Source organism: Mus caroli, unplaced genomic scaffold (assembly GCF_978045245.1).
Source record: "Mus caroli unplaced genomic scaffold, Mus_caroli_1 scaffold_18, whole genome shotgun sequence".
In the NCBI taxonomy this organism is placed as follows: domain Eukaryota; kingdom Metazoa; phylum Chordata; class Mammalia; order Rodentia; family Muridae; genus Mus; species Mus caroli.
In genome coordinates, this window is record NW_028227273.1 from 57,489,406 (window position 1) to 57,512,070 (window position 22,665).

Below are 22,665 nucleotides of genomic sequence, written 5' to 3' on the forward strand. Positions count from 1 at the left end.
CCGGTAAACTAGCCGCGCAGGCCCTCGCCTCCGGCTCTCCGCCCGCCGCGGGCCCGACTAAGCCCTGGCAGGGCGGCTCGGCCCCGCGCAGCTGTCTTCCATCGCCGCAGCGCGGCTTCCGCTTCCGGCGAGTATTGTGTGTCGCGCCGCGGGGCGGGGGTGAGGGGAGGAGGAAGGAGGGAGGCAGTGCTCCGGCGGCTCCGCGCCCGGCACTCCGGGACCCGGAGCCGGGAAGGTAGGTGCTGCGCCGCCGCCACAAGGGTCCCGCAGCCGGCTCCAGCGAGCGGGCTCCTCTTGCCGCGGCCCTACGCCCGGCGACCGCGTCAGCCGGCCGGCGCGCAACCACAGCTGCCTCCGCCCGCCTCGGGCCCGGAGGACGTTTGCCGCCCCGGCGACGTCAGCGCGTCCGGCGTTGCTTGGCTACCCCGCCGTTCCCCTGTCCCGCTGCCTTTGGTCTCCCCGGGTGAAACTGACGCAGTCATCGCGGGTCTGGGCTGCGACATGGCAGCGGGCATCCCACCTTCACGTCACACCTCTCCCTCACTTAGACACTCATCCGTTCCTCCCTGCAAACCACGACGTATTGCCCCCTCACTCTGGTCCTCACGCTCCCGATATGGCAGGAGAAGATGGAGAACGGGTGGGACAGAGTTGTGGCCAGTGCTTGAGAGAGGCTCCTGAGGTGGTACCCAATAGTGATAAAAGGCAAAACGTGGACGTCTCTAACGCTATTACTTCCACTGAGATCGAGTAATGGAGAGTGAGAGGAAGGACCAAGCCAGAGGAGCACAAACAAGGCCATATTATGGCTGCCCTCTACACCACCACCCCCAGCTCCAAATCCTCTCCGTTCTTTACTAACCTTGAGCCCGTTTCTCTCTCATACCATCTATTGCTAATTAGAAACATGCAGGTCTCTCAAGTGTGAATAGTTTTAGGTGAGGATGCCACTTATCTGTAAGATTGAGGAGGAGGAGGCTAAGTCACTAGTCAAAACTGGATTCTAATGGGCAGAGAAGAAATCATCCAAGTGGACTTATCTGGATCAATTCTTTTCTCCATTAAAAGGGGATAAGTTACCAACTCCTACTTAACATCATTCCATTTGTACCACCAGTATACAGAAATAATCATTGTTGCCCCAAATTCATTACATAGCCACTTTTCTGTCGATGGGTAGATCTACCAAATTTCCATCTTTTTGGGGGCCCCTTTTGGGACAGAAGGAAAGTAGGGGGTTATGGGACCAGATAAATTAACTTACGTATTGGCATCTTAAGAATGGAGTGTGGACCAGCTAAGAGTGCTTTGGCTGTCTCTTTCCATACACTTATTCATTTATTGAGACCAATAAATATTTATTGGTTATATTTAATTTAGGCTGGCCTCGAGTGTGCTGTATAATTAAGGCTGGCCTTGAGTTCCTGAGGCTCCTGCCTTTGCCTCCTCAGTACATGTGCTACTTACCTAGTATTAACCATACCTGGCTAATTTCCTTCCTAATCACTGACTATCTAAGGAGTTAGTTATCAGTAGTGACTTTGAAAGACTACAGTCACCGCTGAATGTTTAGAATGTACTTGCCAACTTTCTCTCCAAGAAGCTGCTGCCCTCAATGCACTCAATGGTGCTTCCTTAGAGCTGATATGTATCTGTTGCTTTGCAGCCATTCCAGCTGCACACAAATAGAAATGCGGTGAGTGGCAGGAGCATCTTCAAGAAGAGAACGTTCTTCCTTTGGGCTAGTTTGGGGAAAGGAAGAACCATCTCATGTTTTCCCTGAAACAGTGTGTTACTGTAGTGTAACTCATTAAGAGGAACAGCAGACAATCAAGGTTAGACTCTAAAACAATAAAGTTTCTATGATGTTAGAAGAAGTCGTTTGGGGTTCTTTGAAATCGATGCAGTACTTGTATATGAAGTTCTTTAAAGTAGTAATGAGTTCTAGGGCTGATAGTCATTTTTAATAGATATGTAGGTATATTATTTGTTTTACAAGTCTTACTCTATAGCCCAGACTAGCCTCATTCTTGTATTGATCCTCCTGCCTCATAGTGAGCCACCATGACCAGCTAAAATCTTAATACTTTGGTTTCTTTGACATATCTCATTTCCCATGGTTCCCTCCCTGTTTAAAATAAGATCTCTGTAATTCAAGCTAACCTAGAACTCATTGTGTAGCCTAGGTTGGCCTTCAGCTAATGACAGTCCCCCTGTCTTGACCTCAAAAATGTTAGGGAAATGGTTTTCATTCGCCACATCAGGTTCCTTTTCATTGCTGGTATTGAGAAAGCAGAGGTAAAGAAATTCTGGGCACTGCTGATATTTGCTGACTCAAAAATAATAACAGTGATGAGAAAAAGTCACAAACACTGTAAATAGACCAACGGTTAAAAAGGTGGAAATGGGAGAATACCAAGATAGGGCTACATCTAGACCTCTGGCTTACTGGGAGTTAATGTCAGGAAACAAAGTAACCCTCCAACTAACACTTCTTTCCTCTCTCCCTGCCTCCAAGTTATAATGGCAGAGACAAGTCTGTTAGAGGCTGGAGCCTCTGCAGCCTCCACAGCCACTGCTCTGGAGAACCTGCAGGTGGAAGCAAGCTGTTCTGTATGCCTAGAATATCTGAAGGAGCCAGTTATTATTGAATGTGGGCACAACTTCTGCAAAGCGTGCATTACCCGCTGGTGGGAAGACCTAGAGCGGGACTTCCCTTGCCCTGTCTGTCGGAAGACATCCCGATACCGGAGTCTCCGGCCTAACCGACAGCTAGGCAGTATGGTGGAAATCGCCAAGCAGCTCCAGACGGTCAAGCGGAAGATCAGAGATGAAAGCCTCTGCTCCCAGCACCACGAACCTCTTAGCCTTTTCTGCTATGAAGACCAGGAGGCTGTCTGTCTGATATGTGCAATTTCTCATACCCACCGGCCCCACACCGTCGTGCCGATGGATGATGCTACACAGGAATATAAGGTAGGCAGCCAGGCCCATGATGCCAGGGTGAAGTTGGGGAGGGCAGCTGAGAATATACTCTGAGTAGTCCCTTCCCAACTGTATACATCTGGTCAGTTGTCCTCCATTGAGAACAGTGAGGAGTACCCTAAAACTTCTGTAACTTACTGCAATAATATTGAGTCTTCCAAATATATCAGATTTTAAATAAATGAGTGGAACCACATGATCTGAAAATATTTTAGAAGAACTAAAAAAGATTTTGATTTAAGCCTTTTTACTTAGGATGTAGTTCTTTTCCCCATTTGTTGGAGGTAGCTAAAACCACTTGAGACTGATATCCAGCAAACTGTGCTGAGCCAGTCTGCATCTTCCCATAGAATGGGTAACAGCATTTAACATTTAAATCACTAGTGAGGGCACATGGTAAATATTTTACTAATAAAAATCAAAGATGTTACTCCTAGGACTCTGCTTAACATTCTGCTTAACAAAATCTTGAAATATATTTAAGGTTATTTACAATCAAGTTTTATTTTGTTTCTAAGTAGTTAAATTTGAATAGAAGCACGGGTTAAGGGTATCAAGGCAGGCGTGGTGATACAACACACTTGTAATCCCAACACTCAGGTGGAGGAGGCAGAAGGATCAGAAGTTGGTTATTCATGACTCCATGTCAGGCTGCTGGAAACCTGATCGTAAAATAACAATAATAAATAAAAGTGCAAAAGGCAGCTTCTGGCAGGAGGAAGGTGTAGTCTGGTACTAGAAAATGTTCTATCATACACACCTTTCATGGATCCCCAGCACCTCCAGAACAAGCAAACGAAAACCCAGGTAACTTCAGTTGTCCATAAGAGAACAGCATGGGAGCAGACCCAGTCGATGACAGCCAGACGACTAGGTTCAGGGGAGGAAAATCAGGGGAGCCACAAGCATGATGGTGACTAGTGGCAGAGAAAGGGGGATCTATAAAACATCCACATGACATCTCTAGCTCTAGACAAGGAAGGGACTTGGATCAAGAAGTGATGCAAGGGCAGACATTGAATGACTATGGAGTGAAGAATGCATCTCAGTGGTAGAGCACCTGCCCAGCATGCTGGAGGCTCTGGGTTTGACCTAAGTGCTTCAAGGGAAAAATAATCAGGGGTAGAGAAACGGCTTAGCAGGTAAGTGGGCCAGTCTGGCAGATCACCCGAGTTTGGTTCCCTAGCCTATAAACTTCAGTTCCAGGGCATCTGATGCACTCTTCTGGCTTCCCTGGGCAGTGACACACATACGCACGCACTCAAGCAAACACACATTCACACGACTAAAAAGAAGAATCTATATCAACAGCAAAAGGTTAACCTCTTGAGTAATGGATGTACCAACTAACTCCAAATGTCACGTCTCCTGCTTTCTTCCAACCCTCAGGAGAAACTTCAGAAGTGCCTGGAGCCCCTGGAACAGAAGCTGCAGGAGATCACCTGCTGCAAAGCCTCCGAAGAGAAGAAGCCAGGGGAGCTCAAGGTAAAGCATGGCTGGCCATTTCCCTTTAGTTCATCTGACAGCTAGGGGAAAGCTGCCTTTCTCTCTCAGTGCTATTTCATCAGGCTTGCCAGTAAACACTGGAGGGATGCTACTTTTTCTGAGTACAGTTCTGAGGAGAAGGTCATAAGAAATGAAGAAAGGGAGCTGGGAGATGGCTCACTGGATAGAGGTGCTTGCTGTGCGCGCATCAAGACCTGAAGCCTACGTGGGGGTAGAAAGAGGTGAATGAATGCACAGAGTTAGCATCTGACTTCCACATGTGCACTGTGCCCCATGTGCTCACCCACTCATACACACATTATATATACAAGGAGATGTACTTTTTAAATTAACAGACGAAACATTTTATTCCTGCTAAGTCCATGGAGTCCTTGCCCGCTATTCTCCTCTTCCTACTCCCAAGCAAGGAAAGGGGATCTCCTAAGAGTGCAGTGCTGGGAACTTAGAAATGTTGAAGGAGAGAGAATTTGCAAAGTTCACAGGAGATATAGAGAGAGCTGAGCAAGAGCTCGTAGAACTGTTCAGGAACATTTTGTTTGGTTGGTTTTAATTATTCTGTGTGTGTGTGTGTGTGTGTATATGGATATTTTCCCATGGTTACCAATGGTTGCAAGTGCCATGTGGATGCTGGGATTCAAACTCAAGTCCTAGAAGAACAAACAACCAATGCTTTGTAATTTTCCAGCCCCAGAGAACCACATTTTGAGATGGAGTCTCAACTTCACTGGCCCAGAACTCAATATGTAGACCAAGTTGACTCCAAACTCACAAATATCCACCTGCCTCTGCCTCCCAGGTACTAAGACTAAACACATGCACAGTAACACTTGGCTCAGAAGTACATCCTTATAAGTGAGCGAATGTAAAGTTGATTCATTGCCAGAATGTCTGTCCCCTCCTCAGCCTCCACCTGTGCAGGTTCTGATAAAATGTCAGGACAAAAAAGGTAACCTAAGGGCGAAGCATTCTCTTTTGGAGGGGAAGGCAGGGTATAGCTGCAGGAACAAGAAGCCGGCTGATCAGATTTTTACCTACATAGGAAGTAGAGTTAAACAGGAAGTAGGGTAAACCCTCAAAGCCTGCCCCCTAGTGACATACTTCCTCCAACAAAGCTCCGCCTCCAAAAGGTTCTATAACCTTTGCAAAGATCCCAATGGCTACCAACTATGAACCAAGTGTTGAAATGTGAACATGGAGGGCATTCACCATGATAATATTTTAACCAAAGAACAGTTGTTGTTTTCAATTATTAATTTTTATTCAGTCATCTTTAAGACTGCAATTCAAAACATTCCTTTCATGACTGTTTGAATTCATCTTCCTCCCCTTCTTACCCCCTTGCTTTTTTCTCATCCCAGCCTCTCCAGAACTGGACTCATTAACCCTTTTAAAATAGTTTGTGGGAGTAAGGCTTGGTGACGAAGACATCTAATCCCAGTAATCTGGAGACTTAAGACAGGAGGGTTGCAAGTAAGGATAGCCAAGACTACAGAAGACCCTGTCTCAAAAATAAAATGTAAAAGTTTTGAACTGTGTAGAGGCTGAGGGTATAGCATCCATTCCCCAACACAGCAGACAGAAACACAAGTTTGTAAACTAGGCATGATGGTTCGTTCACACCTGTAACCAGAAGAGGCTGGGGCTGGAACCCCCAATATCCAAATCACAAATTCACAGCCAGCACAGGTCAGTGTGGGCTTGTGAGATTGTATATCCTGAGTGGGGATGGAGTTTCTAATTAGCTATAACGAAATCAAAAATTTTTAAGTAAAAGTTCAGATAAGATAGCCTACCTATATAATTCTAAAGTGATTGTAATATCCAGTAACATCAGAGAGTAATATTTAAATTTTTTTTTTTGTGATAGAGTTTCATTGTGTGGGTCTGGCTAGCCTGGGACTCAGATCTGTCTGCCTCTGCCTCCTAAATACTGAGGTTAAAGTTATACACACCACTCCCAGTTAAAAGTGATTTTAATTACTAATCCAATATGTGACTATTTGATTCTGACTTCCCTAAAAGCCCCTGCAGGGTTGTCCTGTGCTTACAGCTTATGTGACACTATGGGTTCACCAAGTACTGGCTCCTGAGCAGATGTGAGCCCAACACCACAAGCAGCCATGCTCTTGGTGACAATGTAAAGTCTAAGAGAGGCAACATACAGTGTTCCTTTTTAAGATTTATTTTTGTTTGTGTGGTCTCTCAGAGACCAGAAGTTGACAAATGGGGTCCCCTAGAAATAGGAATACCGGCAGTTATGTACTATCTAGTATGAGTGTTGGAAACCAAGCTCAGGACTTCTAGAAGAGAAGCAAGTGTTTGTTGTTTGTTTGTTTTTCAGTGACAGGGTTTCTCTGTGTTACAGAGCCCTGACTATCTGGACTCCTTGTAGACCAGATTGTCCTTGAATTTAGAGATTCCAACTCAGGAATTTGCCTCTGGAGATTAAAGGCATGGGCCTCCACACCCAGCCAAGGAATTTTTAACCACTGAGTCATCTCTCTGGCCCCTAAAACATACTGCTAAGGAGTCTAATTCATTAGAGTGCTCATAATATCACACATGTTGAGAATCTATTCAGGACAAAAGTGAGAATGCATCCTGCCATTGCCTACCTGAGACAGCAACTAGTGACCCTGTAATGAAAGCTAGTCTGCCATCTGCTTGGCATAGCTTCAGATCCATGGCTGCCTTCTGAGGCCTACAGGCTTTGGTGTGTCACCCACTATTCTTGAGCCTGAGCCCAACCTCTCTCTCTGTCTACATCTTTCAATCCACTCTGCTACTCTTCTGAGTTGATGCTTCCCTTTCAGTCAAAAGACTTGAGACTGCTATACTGGGGAAGGTCACTTGCAGGAAGGCCTAGGGGAGGGCATGCTGATAACCCTCAAAGTGATCCAACTACTGTTTGAGTCCTAAACTCTCAAACTTCAAGGATGTTTGTTAGAAGTAAAGTATGTACCATTAGCAAAAGCATGTTTCAGATTCTATAAAGCTAAGTACTGACTGATTTAAATCTTTCCACTGATTTGCCCTCTGAGTTGTCTGTTGGGAGCATGCAGGTAACAGTGTCCCTTACAGGAAGAGAAGCAAGTGTGCTGCTAAAGTCTTCCCAGTGACAAAGAAGTCTGTCCTGAGCCTGGTGGATCTGGGAGAGACTCCCTCATGCCTTCTGGTCCTGATAGCCTCCTCCCTTGTTCTCAGAGACTGGTGGAGAGCCGCCGGCAGCAGATCTTAAAGGAGTTTGAGGAGCTGCACAGGCGACTGGACGAAGAGCAGCAAACACTGCTTTCACGACTGGAGGAAGAAGAACAGGACATTCTACAGAGACTTCGAGAAAATGCTGCTCACCTTGGGGACAGGCGCCGGGACCTTGCCCACCTAGCTGCTGAGGTGGAGGGCAAGTGCTTACAGTCAGGCTTCGAGATGCTTAAGGTTCGACCTTTGCTCCTGTATAGTTCCTCAGGTCAAATACAATCTAGCTTTGTGCAGGCCGTGCTGTCAGTATGGAGTGCACCCTCTCTTACTCTATTTCTGTAATCCCAAGTTTTTCTTCCAGGTATGTGCTAAGGGCATTTTTTTTAGAGTGGGGCAGCTCAGGTTTCTATTATCCCTTCCATTTGTTTTGTTTGGGGTTTTTTTGGTTTTGGGGTAGTTAGTTGGGTTTTTTCCCTCTTTGGAGGTGGGGGGGGGGGTATTTGTTTGTTTGTTTTTCTTTTTTTTTGGTTTTTATAGATGGGGCTGTTCTATTATAACAGCCCTGGCTGTCCTGGACTCACCTTGTAGACCAGGCTAGCCTCATTCACAGAGATCCACCTGCCTCTGCCTTCTGAGGGCTGGTATTAAAGGCATATACCACCACACCAAGCCTAAATTTTTTTTTTTTTTACATCCTTAATATCCTTCTGTCTTTTCAGAAATTATGTGCTTGAAGCTAGAGAGATGGCTCAGTGGTCAAGAGCACTTGCTTCTCTTGAAGAAGAAGACCAGGTTTAGTTCTCAACACCCGTATGGCAGCTTACAAACCTCTATAACTACAGCTCCAGGGGTTCTAATACCGTCTTCTGGCCTCTTCAGACATTGCTTGCACCTGGTGCACATACATACAATCTATACATGCAAGCAAGACACTCATACACATAAATCTTTTTTTTTAATGTATATAATTTACACTCAAAAAAAGATCATTCTTTTCAGAAAATAGAAGTCTGTTCTACTTAGAGATACACTGTGCACTCAAAATTTTGTAAATGCAGTTACCATTACTTTGCAGTCCTAGAACTTAACTGTACCTAGTGCCCAAAGGGGGTGGGGTTATAATATAAAGGATACTCAAAATGTGTTTATGTTGTAGTCAGTCTGTTGCTACCTCTAAAACGCTTAAAATCGTCTTACTATCGTAAGCGGATCTCTTATCTCAGAAGAGATCACTGGCATTTGAGTCAGTGAAGTATCACTGCACATTTACATGTACATTTATGTTGCTTAGAATCTATCCCTGTGTCTTCATTGTGTGTGCTTTGCTAACTGCATTAAACTGGAAATTCTTCAGGGTGAGATTCATTGTGTTTGTCATCTGGATCCCAAGGAGTCTCAAATCAGGATTGGTATAAATTAGTGTTCATTAACCAGTGCTCTAGACAAGGGAGTCTAGATCACAGTGGGAAATGTCCAGTGCCTCTAGGGTGGAATTGTCTGTACTGATCCTCATGATGCAAAGGTGTGTGGTTGGATTTGGAGGACAAAGAAAAAGCAAACACAACCTCTGTCCTTGCAAGGAGCCTGCAGTGTCTTTGAGGAACAAAGTCAAACACAGGAAACCATTTTGAAGTGATATTACCACGCTTTGTTATGACCAGCAGTTATGGCATTCCATGAGAGACATGCACTAGGTCCCTCGGACTGGGATCCTCACTTTGCCTGGGGCCTAGTTTGCAGATCTAGAACTGTAGAGAAGAGGGAGAACCTTTTTGCCATCGTGTTCCATGAATTCTAGGACCAATCTTACTTTGTTTTCTCTTTCTCTCTAGGATGTGAAAAGTACCCTAGAAAAGTAAGTGACTCTGTCTCTCTGGGTTGGGTCATGGCTTAGAGACTGGGTTTAGTAATGACTTGGAGGAAGTAAGAAAGGGGAAGTCATACAGTATGCACTGAATTGGATACGGGGAGGATGAGCCATTGGGAGTGATAAATCTTCACCTCCCTCTTGACATGAGGCTGTGCTTGGCCAGAGCAGCGAGAACGGAGCCACCTTCTGCTTATGCCTATAGGTGGCTGTATACTTGTAGTACACAGCTGTGTACCCGTAGCTGAGGTCAAACAAACAAGGTGGCAGCACAGGAGTACGAGTAGTGGAGGGGTAACTGTCCATTTGCATGAAATGTAAGACTCATTCTTAAGATACAGATCTGTCAAGGGAACCACATAGCTCTCTGAGTATAAAAGAGTAAAACAGCAATTTTCAAGGAGGAAGGGAAGTTGGAGAGGTCTGGTTCTTCTTTTCAGTAAAGATGATACCACTTACATACCACTTACGTTGGCTTCAGCTCCCCTGACCCTGTTCTTTCTTTATCTCCCATCCTTCCTAGATGTGAGAAGGTGAAGACCATGGAGGTGACTTCAGTATCCATAGAGCTGGAAAAGAACTTCAGCAATTTCCCCCGGCAGTACTTTGCCCTAAGGAAAATTCTTAAACAGCTAATTGGTGAGTTGTTCCCAAAAGGATACTGGCAGAGGGCATGTAGAGGAGTGAAAGGTTCAGATCCTTCCAGTGAGCTTCACTCACTCTTCTTAGGCCCACTCCACCTGCCCCATTACCAGCTTTCTGTCTCACCTTGAATCGTAGAGTTCAGAGAAGAAGCCTTAGGTGTCATCTGCTCTAAATAGGGACCTAAACACGGTAAAGGGTTCCTAACTCATTAGGAGGAGTGAGCATGGACCGCATTTACCATCTTAGCCAGGAAAATAAAAGGGAACATCATCGTTCATCGTTAATATTTATGCAGAGAAGAACAGTCACAAAGCAGGACTATTTCAGGATGCAAGTTCCTGTTCATCCTCTCCCCAGCCCCTACTGCCCACTCGATATGGATCCTTCTCTGGCCCTCACTCAGGCAGTACCTTTCACTATTCCATTCAGCAAAAGCAAGCATGGTTTGAGGTCAACCAACCCACAGTGTTCTGGGAACCTTGCAGGCTGTGCACAGGGAGGCTGGGGAAGTGAGGCAGGGACGTTTAGCTATTCCCATCCTCATCTAGCTCCACTCTGGCTTCTTCCGCCAGCGGATGTGACTCTGGACCCCGAGACGGCTCATCCTAACCTCGTCCTGTCAGAGGATCGGAAAAGTGTCAAGTTTGTGGAGACAAGACTCCGAGACCTCCCTGACACACCGCAGCGTTTCACTTTCTACCCTTGTGTCTTAGCTACTGAAGGCTTCACCTCAGGTCGACACTACTGGGAGGTGGAGGTGGGTGACAAGACCCACTGGGCAGTAGGAGTATGCCGGGACTCTGTGAGCAGAAAGGGCGAACTGACTCCACTCCCTGAGACTGGCTACTGGCGTGTGCGGCTGTGGAATGGGGACAAATATGCAGCCACCACCACGCCTTTTACCCCTTTGCACATCAAGGTGAAGCCCAAGCGGGTAGGCATATTCCTAGACTATGAGGCTGGCACACTGTCCTTTTACAACGTCACAGACCGTTCACATATCTACACCTTCACTGATACTTTTACTGAAAAACTTTGGCCCCTCTTCTACCCAGGGATCCGGGCCGGTCGGAAGAATGCTGCACCACTTACCATTAGGCCCCCAACAGATTGGGAATGACAAGAGATGCAGTGTAATTGGGGTGAGGCAGGGTCAAGAGCGGTGGGCCTTCCTAACTGGCCTGCTAGAATATCTTGGTGTCTCCGTGGTTCCAGTCTTGAGCCATCTTGAGAAACCACCTCGCATCTGGGATGGTTTGTGTGAGGAGTAAAGATAGGACTGGGCTGCATGACCAAGCACAGATGAGTGTCCCGCGGGTTTCCTAGTGCACGGGGACAGGTTGAGAAAGCAAAAGCTTTCCAGAAACAAAGTCTATAGGAAAGGGTCTTAACTTGCTTAAAATGCAGGAAACAGAAACCTTTAAAAGGCTTCTGTGACGCAGAATAGCCTTGTTCCTTGTGGGAGCGCATAGGGATCTGTATACCTCTGTGTTGGAAAGATGAGTGGCAGTTGCTGTCATGAGTCTAGAAGTTGAGGGGCTTTTCTGGGGCCAGAGATTGAGCATTAAAGTTAGGAGAAGGATCAGGGAAGAGGCTGAAGGAATGTTTCTAGGATGAATGAATGGAAGGGGGATTTCTTTGGTCTCTTTTCTTCTTAGGGTAATGCTATCATTACCCATAGGATTAGCCAGAGGTTCAGATTTGGGGAGAAGGAAAGGATAGGGAAAAAGGAGACTCCATGTCCCAAAGGCTTGGGTTATTCCTGTTTCCTGCAGTTGGCTGGCTCTAAAAAGTACGCTCCTCTTGCTTCCTTCTAAAGGTGAGATGGAAGCAATTCTGCAAGACATACATCTGAGCCGGGCGTGGTGGCATACTCGGGAGGCAGAGACAGGCAGATTTCTGAGTTCAGGGCCAGCCTGGTCTACAAAGTGAGTTCCAGGACAGCCAGAGCTATACAGAGAAACCTTGTCTCAAAAAACTCAAAAAAAAAAAAAAAACAAAAAAAAAAAACATACATCTGTCCTTCCATTGTTTCCCAAGGCAACTTGGAGAGGAGTCAGATATTAGAGGAGAGAGAAAGGTGTAGCCAAAGCCTTTGTCTTAAGGAATGTTACTAAGTGGTTATTCACAAGTTGTCCACCTTGCCCCCTGGCTCAAAGATCTAAGGAAAGAAGGGAAAGTGATGGAGTCTTTCTCACCCATGAGAACAGGGTAGAAGAGGGTGGTTTGTGTAGCAAAGGGCCAGAAGACAGCTAAGCTTCTATTTCCATCCTTCACCCTTTGACATTCCCCTTTTCAGAGAATGTAAATTATTTTAATTTTAGGCCAAAATAAACAACCCATAGGGTACATATTTTGTCACAAAAGGTACCAGTGCATGCCAAACCAAACAACCTGGATTATCTGCTGCCTGGGTAATCTTCACACAAGACTGAGACAAGAAACTGCAGTGAGGGCATTCAGTTCCTCCTACCACCTCAACAGGACTTTGTCCACTCTCCTCTTACCTTTGTGCCTTGACTGTGGTTCTTTGTGGCAAGATAATTTGGTTGGTGAAAATATGGAACAAAGGATCCACTAATGTGATCTCTTGAGTTGCGTGGTAATTTGGCAGTGGTCTTATATGAGAGTGGATGGGTGTGGAAACTGTTCTTGAAACTCACCTGTCCTTAATGGAAGTTTGGGTAAGCTTAGGAATCCACATTTTAATACACTCCCCTCATTTGCCTCTGAAGGCCCATATAAAACACCCAGGGTACGTTTCAACTAATTGCCTAACTCTGAGCCAGCGGTCTGGTTCTCCACAGATCCCGGCAGGGGCCTGGATCTCTCTGCTTCTGACCTTAGCCAGTAACTGGGAATCAGAAGTAAACACCAAGCCAGGTTGAATAAATGAGAAAAGGTCAGAGGAAGGAGGGTGAAGTAGATACTAATAAATAGCCGAGGAGACCGGCCATGCTGTTTGGTTATTTGTGCTATAAAATATTTGTGCTGTTCTTGTAGCTACTAGCCCTTGGAACAGCAAGTGCCTTTAATGAGGAGAAGTGGGAGAAAGGCAAGGAGCTCTTTGCTTAGGGATGTTTTGTCCTGTTAACTTATTTCCTCCCTTGTGATCTGATCTTTCATACTTTCAGGTCCATGGGCACTAATGCTTTTTATTTTTGAGACAGGGTCCTGTAATTTATGGTAGTCCTACCTCAACCTCTCCAATGGTGATAGCCAGAATATAACACCAGTTATTCTGGGCATTGTCTGTTTTGTTATGTTACATCAGTCCATAGAAGTCCCAAGCATCTACCCTTGGCTTCAGGAGAGTAAGACAAAGTCTAACCCAATGTCCACCGCAAACAATCCTCTTTCCAACCATAAAAGACAGGACTTCGGTCCTGTTATGTTTATGTGCTTTAAGATCCTTTGCCTGCTCCACTAGACGCTGGGCCCTACCTAATACGTGAGGGATACCAAACTAGGGCTGCCTGCACACACAAGACCAGTGGGGTTGTCTGGTTTCTGACAGAAGCTGGTGTGGGGCTGCGGGCCCCCGCACTACAGTTCCCAGCAAACCTTGCGCACGTCTGGGGCGGGACATCCGCAAGGAGGGGCAGACACTCATGGCGGGCCCAGTGAAGGACCGGGAGGCCTTCCAGAGACTCAGCTTCCTGTACCAGGTGAGACGGCGCTCGGGGTGGGTGGCAGCCCGGTGTTGCGGCCGCAGAGTAACCTGGATGGCCGTCCTTGTTCCCAGGCTGCACACTGCGTCCTCTCTCAGAACCCCGAGAACCAGGAGCTGGCTAGGTTTTACTGCCACACAGAGAAGACCATCGCGAGGCGTCTGGTCCTCCGGCAGTAAGGCACAGGGTGGCGGGCAGGACCCGGGGCTCGGGCTGGCAGGCAGGCAGGCAGCGACCTCCTCTCTTCCTCACCCAGGGACCCCTCTGTGAAGAGGACGCTCTGTCGTAGCTGCTCCTCTCTCCTCATTCCGGGCCTCACCTGCACGCAGCGCCAGAGACGTGAGTGCTGCCCCAGAGACATTTGTGAGGTGGGGACACTAGAGGACAGGGCAGGGCTCAGCAGCTCCACCTAGAGGTGGAGACTTTCTGCAGCTGACTTAGTCCCTAAGACCATCTTGGACTACTTGACACTCCTTAGTTTTTAAAAAACAAACAAACAAAAAACAAAGCGAATTCGTTATTATTTAATTCCTAGGGTGCATTAAGTACTGCTAACTAGCTGAGTGGGTTGTGGAGGTTCACGCCTTTTATCCCAGGACTTGAGAGGTAGAAGCAGGTGGATTTCATGAGTTTAAGCCTATCCTGATCTACATAATCCAGACTGGCCAGGTCTGCATAAAGAAACCCTGTGTCTCTTTGCTTTGGGGCTTCATTTTTTTTTTTTTTTCACAAATGTCACCAGTAGCCCAGACTGGCCTCCAATTCCCTGCAGTCTCCTGCCCCCACATCCCTAGCTAGGATTACAAGCATGAGACAACACACCCAGCTACTGGAGTCGTAATTTTAAATGCTTCAGTTGGTAGGGGTAGAGTGCTGATTCCTACCAGTAGCAGGGAGGTAGGTCTATCATGATAAACAAGAGTCAAACACTCTAGACACTGGGATTCCCACACGAGAGAATGTGTGCTTTGTAGGGGCTCGGGAGATGGTTCAGTGGGTACTGTGCCTGATAAGTGTGAGGGCCTGACTTCAGATCTCTAACACCTGTGTACAAGCAGGTTGTAACCCCAGCCAGCCTTGGGGAGCAGGTGAAGGCGTACAGATCCCAGGGCACTCTCTGGCCAGGCAGTCTAGCTGAAAACATCTAGTCCCAGGTTCAGTGAGAGACCCTGTTACAAAAACATGGTGGAATGTGGTAAAGGAAGACAGACACCCAAACTAGATTTCTGTCCTCCACATATATATCTAGATGAGTGTTCCTGTGTGCATACACACACATACACAAACACAGGTACTCATGCATATAACAGTAACACATATGTGTATATACAATATGAATATATAAATAAAAATAGGAATTTTTAAAAATCTGTGCTGCTATAAGAAAATGAATGCTCAGGAGGCTGGAGTTTGAGGTGGGCAAGATGGAGAAAGGTGAGACTGGACGAGAAGCTAGGCTGTGTTAAAGAGTTTGAACTTCACCTTAGAGTTCTAAGAGATTGATATGAATGCAGGCCTCCCACACACATCAGATCTACAAACCAAGTGCAGATGGGATGGAATTTCTATTGATGGTGGAAGGAAGACTGCAGACATACAAAAAAAAAAAAAAAAAAAAAAAAAAGAGCAAAACCTTTATGTCAGAAGCCCTGGGCACTTTCTTCTTTCCCATTTATGCCCCAGGCCGAAAGGGACAGCGCTGGACAGTGCAGACCTGTCTGACATGCCAGCGAAGCCAGCGATTCCTCAATGACCCTAAGCATCTGCTCTGGGGTGACCGGCCTGAAGCCCAGCTGGAAAATCAGGCAGGTGAGCAGTGGTATGGAAAGATAAAGGAGCCTCCAAGAGATGGGACAGTGGAGAGCCGAGAGTAGGAAAGGAAAGGGGGGAAGCCTGCTTAATATAAGGTGTGTCGGAATCTTAGGCAACTAATTCTTCTCTGATTCTCCTCCTATGTAGACATCAATCCATCAGAGCCCCTGCCAAACATAGCCGACCTCCCTAAAGAGAACATGCAGACTCAGGCTTTGAACACCAGTGAATGAATTCACTCCACTTGCCAGATAAATAAAGTTCCACTGTTTGACTTTGTGTTCTGTGGTATTTCAACTGGTTATATCATCTTCCTCTGTATTCTTGTTTTGGTCACCTAACGTCTCCTTTTATCTTTGTACTCCACCACATAGGGAATCCCCAATTTCCATACACCACTTGGTCCCATTAAGCAGCCCCTGTCTAAGGCTGTAGGGCCCCTTCACCCCACCCCTGCATCCTCAGTGCAATGCCATGTTTGGAAATCAAGAGTCAGCATTTCTGATAAGCTCATTGCCTCCATACTGAGGTGGTCCTGGCTGTTGAGGAGAAACAGGCACTTCATAAACCTGGGCCTACTCAGCCTTGACCTTTTCCTCGTCTAGGAATTGTCTTCTATAAAGTCATAAGGTAAATGGTTCAGGCCTGAGCTAACAAAGTAAAAGGTGCTAAACACTGGCAGGCTCCTGAAGTATGCTCTCTAGGTAAACTCAGATGTCTCCTCTGATAGCTTTAGAAAGCCTACTCCAGGACAAAGTTTCTGAACTGACTTCTTTGCTGCCTGCAGATTACAATGTTACCCCAAGAGACATGGAAACAAAATTCACGATTCCTGAAATGAAGTTTCTTCCCCTTTAACCCTGTGTTGCAGTTAACCTAATACTGCATAAGAAAATGCAACAATGATTCTGCTTTTGGGATCTGGAAGGAGATGGTCCCCTAACTGCTCCAGAAGACTCAGTAACTCAGGGTTCCGTTGGCCAAAGCAAGATGCATCTCCAAGGCTAGGTTTCATGTGGAAGAGGCTGTATCAGGACATGAACTTTCTCAGTCTCCTGTGGACCATGGCTGTAGCAGTCTACCCTAGATTTATCTATGTCCTGAATTCAGTCTTTCCACTCACTCCACAAATCAGTAAATTCTCTGCATTAAAAGTACTAAACTGACGCTGGGCATGGTGGAGCACGCCTTTAATCCCAGCACTCGGGAGGCAGAGGCCAGCCTGGTCTACAAAGTGAGTTCCAGGACAGCCAAGGCTATACAAAGAAACCCTATCTCAGAAAAAAAAAAAAAAAAAAGTACTAAACTGGGTGTGGTGGCACACACTTAATCCCAGCACTCTGGAGGAAGAGGCTGGTGAATCTCTTAAATTCATGGCCAGCCTGGTCTACAGACAGATTCCAGGACCCTGAGTTCAAGGCCAGCCTGGTCTACAAATAGATTCCAGGACAGGCTCTGTTATATGGAGAAACCCTATCTAAAAAAAAACAAAACAAAACAAAAAAGTACTTCGCAGTGTTCAGGTAACAATGTTGATTGGTGATTTGACCGTTCATTTCTAGAGTTGTGCCTAGCTGGATCAACTGACAGCCATCAAGGAGCATACGCTCTAAAAGCACACCTAATTCATTCATACCTGCAGCCTGCATCTTTAGCTCATGGTTTTTGGCTTCTTCAAGTAAGCCTCATAGCTGATGGTCTTTGGCTCTTGCACACTAAATCTGATTTGTGGATAACTTTGTGTGTGTGTGTGTGTCTACACACAATAGAACATGCTCCAAATAGGATAATATCCAAACTTTTTTTCAAGGAACTCTTGCCCAGTCTATCCTAAACTTCCTATGACGCACTGATGATTTTGAACTTCTCACCCTCCTGCCTCCAGTTCTGGGATTACAGGCATTTACCAAAACACGTAGTATTTTTGGTTTTTTTTGTTTTTTTTTTTACCAAGTCAGCTCAGTCAGTCAACGGTTCTCTGGGGAGGAAGGAAGGATTAAAAAGGAAAAAGACCATTGGACAACACTGTAGCCTGACCCCAGTCTGTTCAGAGGCTGAAGCAGATTTATTTTTTTCCAGTCTGCTTTTATATCATTCTAGGTATATACAAAGAATAGGGTCAGTCCTAAGACCTAAAGTAGTTAAGGAACAAACAAGGCATGGACTGGGTAGGTAAGGAGCAAACAAAACATAGATGAAAGGTTTCATGATTACTGTATACAGGGTCTTAACAAGAACCATCAAGATACAAAGACCGCCGGGCGGTGGTGGCGCACGCCTTTAATCCCAGCACTTGGGAGGCAGAGGCAGGTGGATTTCTGAGTTCGAGGCTAGCCTGGTCTACAAAGTGAGTTCCAGGACAGCCAGGGTTATACAGAGAAACCCTGTCTCGAAAAACCAAAAAAAAAAAAAAAAAAAAAAAGATACAAAGACCACATTCCTCAGCTGTATTCATCTTTTGCCTACTTCGGAGTCCTAGACCAAAGTCAATTTCCTGCCTGAGGTCTATTTCTTTGTTCTAGCCCAAAGTCAAATTCCTGCCTGAGCTTACTTCCGTATCCTGGCCCAAGGTCAAATTCCTGCCACGTTTCTAGAAGTGGCCCCAAAAGCTTTGCACAGTTTTTACGTGGTGCTGAGGATTGAACCCTGTGCATGCTAAGCAAGCACTCTATCAACTGATCTGCATCATCCCCAGCATGGGAGCAGGAAAACTTGAGTTTTGACTCCATGGTTCAATCAAGAGATTCCCTGGGCTGGAGAGATGGCTCAGTGGTTAAGAGCACCAACTGCTCTTCTGAAAGTCCAGAGTTCAAATCCCAGCAACCCACATGGTGGCTCACAACCATCTGTAATGAGATCTGATGCCCTCTTCTAGGATGTCTGTCTGAAAACAGCTACAATATAGTGGTTTTTTTTTTTTAGGGGGGGGGGCTCAAGACAGGGTTTCTCTGTATAGCCCTGGCTGTCTGGAACTCACTTTGTAGACAAGGCTGGCCTCAAACTCAGAAATCAGCCTGCCTCTGCCTCCTGAGTGCTGGGATTAAAGGCGTGCGCCACCACGCCCGGCACGATATACTTTTTTTAAGAGAGAGAGTTCCAGGAGGGAAAAACAGAATCTGGAAGGTTGGAGAGATAACTGCGCTTGCTGCTTTTGCACAGGACCAGGGTTTGGTTCCCAGTATCCACATAGCAGCTCACAATTGCCCATAACTCCAGTTCTGAGGCTCTAGCATCTGATCTCTTTGGGCTCCTGCACACACAGTGCACATAGCATACTCTCATACATACACATGAATGTAGTTCCCTCATAAATCTTTGTGGTTTGCTCACGTGTTCTGGTTCCTCTAAGAGCCAGCTGCAGTCATATGCATATTCTAAGGACTACAGCAAAGACTCTCAGGCTGTGGTTATCAAAGAGTACTTCAAATAGAATAAACCTTTGGTTCAGCCTGGCACCCTGATCAGCACTGTAGTCCCAGCTTTTCAAGAGGCTAAGGCGATCCGGTTCTCCCATCGCCCCCGCGATGGGTCGCAGCAGTTAGTGTGGTGGTGGCTTGGCAGTACAGCTCCGGACAGATCCGGTGACACACGCGTCTCCCACCCCGCGCGGCCAGGATGCCCAAGAGAAAGGTTAACAGGGATGGAGGCGGAACCCAAGCGCCGCTCCGCGAGGCTGTGGACCAAACCCGCCCCTGCCAAGCCGAAAAAGGCCACGGGAAAGGATAAAGCATCAAAGAAAAAGTACAGATAAAAGGGAAGAGGTGAGCAGAGGGCAAACAACAGGCTGAAGCGGCTGACCAGCAAACCACAGATCTGCCTGCAGAAATGGAGAGACGGAAAACCAGAGTCCAGCCTCTGAAGAAGAGAAAAAAGCCAAGTCTGACTAAGCATCCATCACCTGTCAGTGGTCCCGCCTCCCTTCTTGTACAGTCCAGAGGAATATTTTTATCAACTATTTTGTGAATGCGAGTTTTTTTAGTAGCTCTAGAAACATTTTTAAAAGATGAGGGAATCCCACTTCATCTCATTTTTTTAAGTGTGAATTTTTTTTTTTAAGAGTTTAAATCATTTGCTGGTTGTTTATTTTTGGTACAACCAGAAAATACAGGATACAGAATCAGGAGAGGCTGTGACTGTCTCGGGAGTCAACATAACATTCCATGGAGGGGGCTAGTTTTATATCCTATAATACAAAAACCTACTAAATGGCAATTTGGAGTCTCAGTCATGCATTTGTGTCTGGAATATTTTCAGTTATATCTGGTCCTGTGTTTCTTGTAGAACCATTTTATAAGAAAGCCAGTCTTTGGTCCTTGCCCTGTCAGAACTGTGATGTCTGTGGCCGTGGCAGTTCATTTTCCTAACAGTTGTGATAATGTGCTGTGAAAGATGGAAATTCTGAGTACGTTCTCTGTGTGGCATGAAACTGTGAGTTGGGATTATGAACACTTGGTTGTTAGGAGAGGTCTTAGGAAACTTGCCAAGTTTGAGGCTGGAACATCACTGGAATAAGTTCAAAGAAAAACAATACGTAGCTCTTCATTTGTGTACATGAACATAATGTTACTCTTTAGAGTTTGGGTATATGAACACAGTATATGGCTCTTTTGGGGTATGCGTGATAAGAATTGGAATGTCTGTGTACTCTGCTCCTCGACCAATAAAATCTGTTGTGAAACAGAGAGAGAGAGAGAGAGAGAGAGAGAGAGAGAGAGAGAGAGAGAGATACGCTAAGGCGAGACTAGCACTTGAGCTTGGGAGTTTGAGACTAGCCTTGACCACAACCAGATCTTATCTCCAAAAAAAAAACACAGAAGCTCCAACTCCATAGGATACAGGTTATGGCGTGCAAAAGTGGATTTCCTGCACCAACTATGAGAACAAGTACCTGGCATATGATAGCATCTTCAATAATTTAAGATGTATGCCCCTTCAGAAGTAAAAGAAAAGATAACAAGATTAGTCCATTTAAATTAGATCAAGTGAAGAACATTTCACTCAATACTTATACATAACTGATCACTATCTAACCGTTAAATACCCTTTATTCACTTTGAAAACTGGTATTAAAAAGCCAGGTGTTGTAGTGCATACCTTTAATCCAAGCACTGGAGAGGCAGAGGCATCCTTATCTATGTCATGAGTTCCAGAAGAACCAGGGCTACAGAATGAGGGAAGCAGGAGGAAACGGTGGAGGAGGAGAAGAAAAAGAAAGAGAAGACCAAGACTGGGCTAAGTCCCCAGTCCTGAAGTGGGTGTGGAGCGAGATGGGGAAGAGGGAGAGCCGGTGAAAGGGGCGTCATTACTGTCAGAAGTGAGAAGGGCCATATGTTACTGCTATTCAGAAACGGGAAAATTGAATTCTCAGCAAAGGAAATAACTTCATTTTTTGTCTGCCTCACCTAGAAGTATCAAATACTGCATGTGTACATACTAGAAATAGGTAGGGATTTTCCTTTGGGGCTGGGAGCATGGTGTTCGAGACAGGGTTTCACTAGCCCTAGATGATCTGGACTCATTATTGAGTCCAGGGAGGCCCTGAACTCATGATAGCCTCCTGTTCATGTAGCCTGTCAAGTGCAGAGACTATAGACTGAGCCACCATATCCTGCTGGCTATAAGACATTTATTTACTCGGCAGCAACCATAATACTTTCAGAGTAATAACAGCAAAATATATTAGAAAGGACAAGTTAAGCCGGGCGGTGGTGGTGCACGCCTTTAATCCTAGCACTCGGAAGGCAGAGACAGGCGGATTTCTGAGTTTGAGGCCAGCCTGGTCTACAGAGTGAGTTCCAGGACAGCCAGGGCTATAGAGAAACCCTGTCTCGAAATAAACAACCCCCCCCCCAAAAAAAAAACACAAACAAACAAACAAACAAAAAAACCCAAAGCTCCCAGGCCGGGCACCGGCTGGGCTCAAAGTTTGCGGCCGCCCCTGCGCCTCGCGCCCGATGTATGGGTGATATACTGTGGCGGCAGCTGCAGGGTAAGGAATGGCCCGAGTGCGCGGTCTCCCGGCAGGCGCTCAGACAGGGACATGGGGCCGCCTGGCCCGGGCCTCAGTCACGGGCTCAGGGCCTGACCCGGCTCTGCCCGGCCCGCCCGCCGCCCGCCGGAATGTCGTGCAAGCCTTATTTGACCGTGCAAATGCCCGCCGCCGCCCTCAAAGCCCGAAGTGTCCACTCACGGTCTACTAGCATGGCGACCTCCTCCCAATCAATATCGCCAGGTGCTGAGTGACTATGGGCCTCCATCGCTAGGCTACACCCAGGGAACTGAAAATAACCAGATGCCTCAGAGTAAATATGCAGAGCTGCTGGTGGTCATTGAAAAGTTGGGGGAAAAGATCAGACCCACGGATGCTGGGAGCAAGAGCGCCATGGAAAGGCTAAAACTAGGCATCATTCATGTCGGAAGCCTGGTTCAGGAGTGCTTGGCTGAAACGGAACTGAAGGTCCATCTCTCGCTACCCCATGGAGATGAGAGGCTTTGTTCAAAACGGCAGTAATTTTTCTACCACAGTCATTAAGCTAAAAGCCCACACTCAAAAGATTGGGAAGACATTTTTCAGTAACTGACAATGTGCATTTTAAGTAGTTAGGAATGACCCAGCTCTTTTTTTTTTTCTTTCCAAACATTTGAAAGACTTTTGTGAAGCCACTTCACAGCAAGCTATTGCTTGTCCCCAAATACCAGTGCCCCCTTTAACCTCCCTTTGGATCCGTTTTCCATTTGTATCACCCCTGTTGACTTCCTTTCCTTGAGCTCAGGAATTGAGCCTCCGAGGAATTGAGTGCAAACCCCAGTTTAGTAGCTGGCCCTCCTGTGTACAATGTAGACCCTGCTTCATGGAGCTTCTCTGCCTAAGCGTTTGTATGACTGAGTGCTTTGTAGTCAGTCTTTAAAATGCACAGGTTACACATGCAGAAGAAAGAGCAATCTACCCAACTTACCAAGCACCGTGCAGATGTCCATCCT

At 46.3% G+C, this 22,665-nt stretch overlaps 2 protein-coding genes and 2 pseudogenes across 5 annotated transcripts; all 4 read left to right on the forward strand.

The window, feature by feature from the left end:
- Window positions 1–154: 154 nt before the first annotated feature.
- Trim39 (tripartite motif containing 39) lies at window positions 155–12,787 on the forward strand. 4 transcript variants are annotated; one of them, XM_021149171.3, is made up of 7 exons: window positions 160–235; window positions 2,519–2,976; window positions 4,375–4,470; window positions 7,696–7,926; window positions 9,522–9,544; window positions 10,080–10,195; window positions 10,750–12,787. In XM_021149171.3, the coding sequence occupies exons 2-7, from the start codon at window positions 2,524–2,526 to the stop codon at window positions 11,319–11,321; spliced, it is 1,491 nt and encodes a 496-aa protein (XP_021004830.1). In that variant the 5' UTR covers window positions 160–235; window positions 2,519–2,523; the 3' UTR covers window positions 11,322–12,787. The 4 variants fall into 4 exon arrangements, with proteins under 4 accessions (XP_085689284.1, XP_021004830.1, XP_085689283.1 ...); XM_085833157.1 differs by having other exon boundaries at window positions 177–235; window positions 1,667–2,976; XM_021149169.3 differs by lacking the exon at window positions 160–235 and adding an exon at window positions 357–1,835.
- Window positions 12,788–13,708: 921 nt separating this feature from the next.
- Window positions 13,709–15,963, forward strand: Rpp21 (ribonuclease P subunit p21). Its single transcript, XM_021149192.3, has 5 exons — window positions 13,709–13,869; window positions 13,947–14,047; window positions 14,129–14,211; window positions 15,556–15,681; window positions 15,832–15,963. The coding sequence occupies exons 1-5, from the start codon at window positions 13,813–13,815 to the stop codon at window positions 15,915–15,917; spliced, it is 453 nt and encodes a 150-aa protein (XP_021004851.1). The 5' UTR covers window positions 13,709–13,812; the 3' UTR covers window positions 15,918–15,963.
- Window positions 15,964–19,299: 3,336 nt separating this feature from the next.
- Window positions 19,300–19,571, forward strand: LOC110312206 (non-histone chromosomal protein HMG-14 pseudogene; annotated as a pseudogene).
- A 2,233-nt stretch (window positions 19,572–21,804) lies between these two features.
- LOC110312226 (cyclin-dependent kinase 2-associated protein 1 pseudogene) lies at window positions 21,805–22,195 on the forward strand (annotated as a pseudogene).
- Window positions 22,196–22,665: the final 470 nt, after the last annotated feature.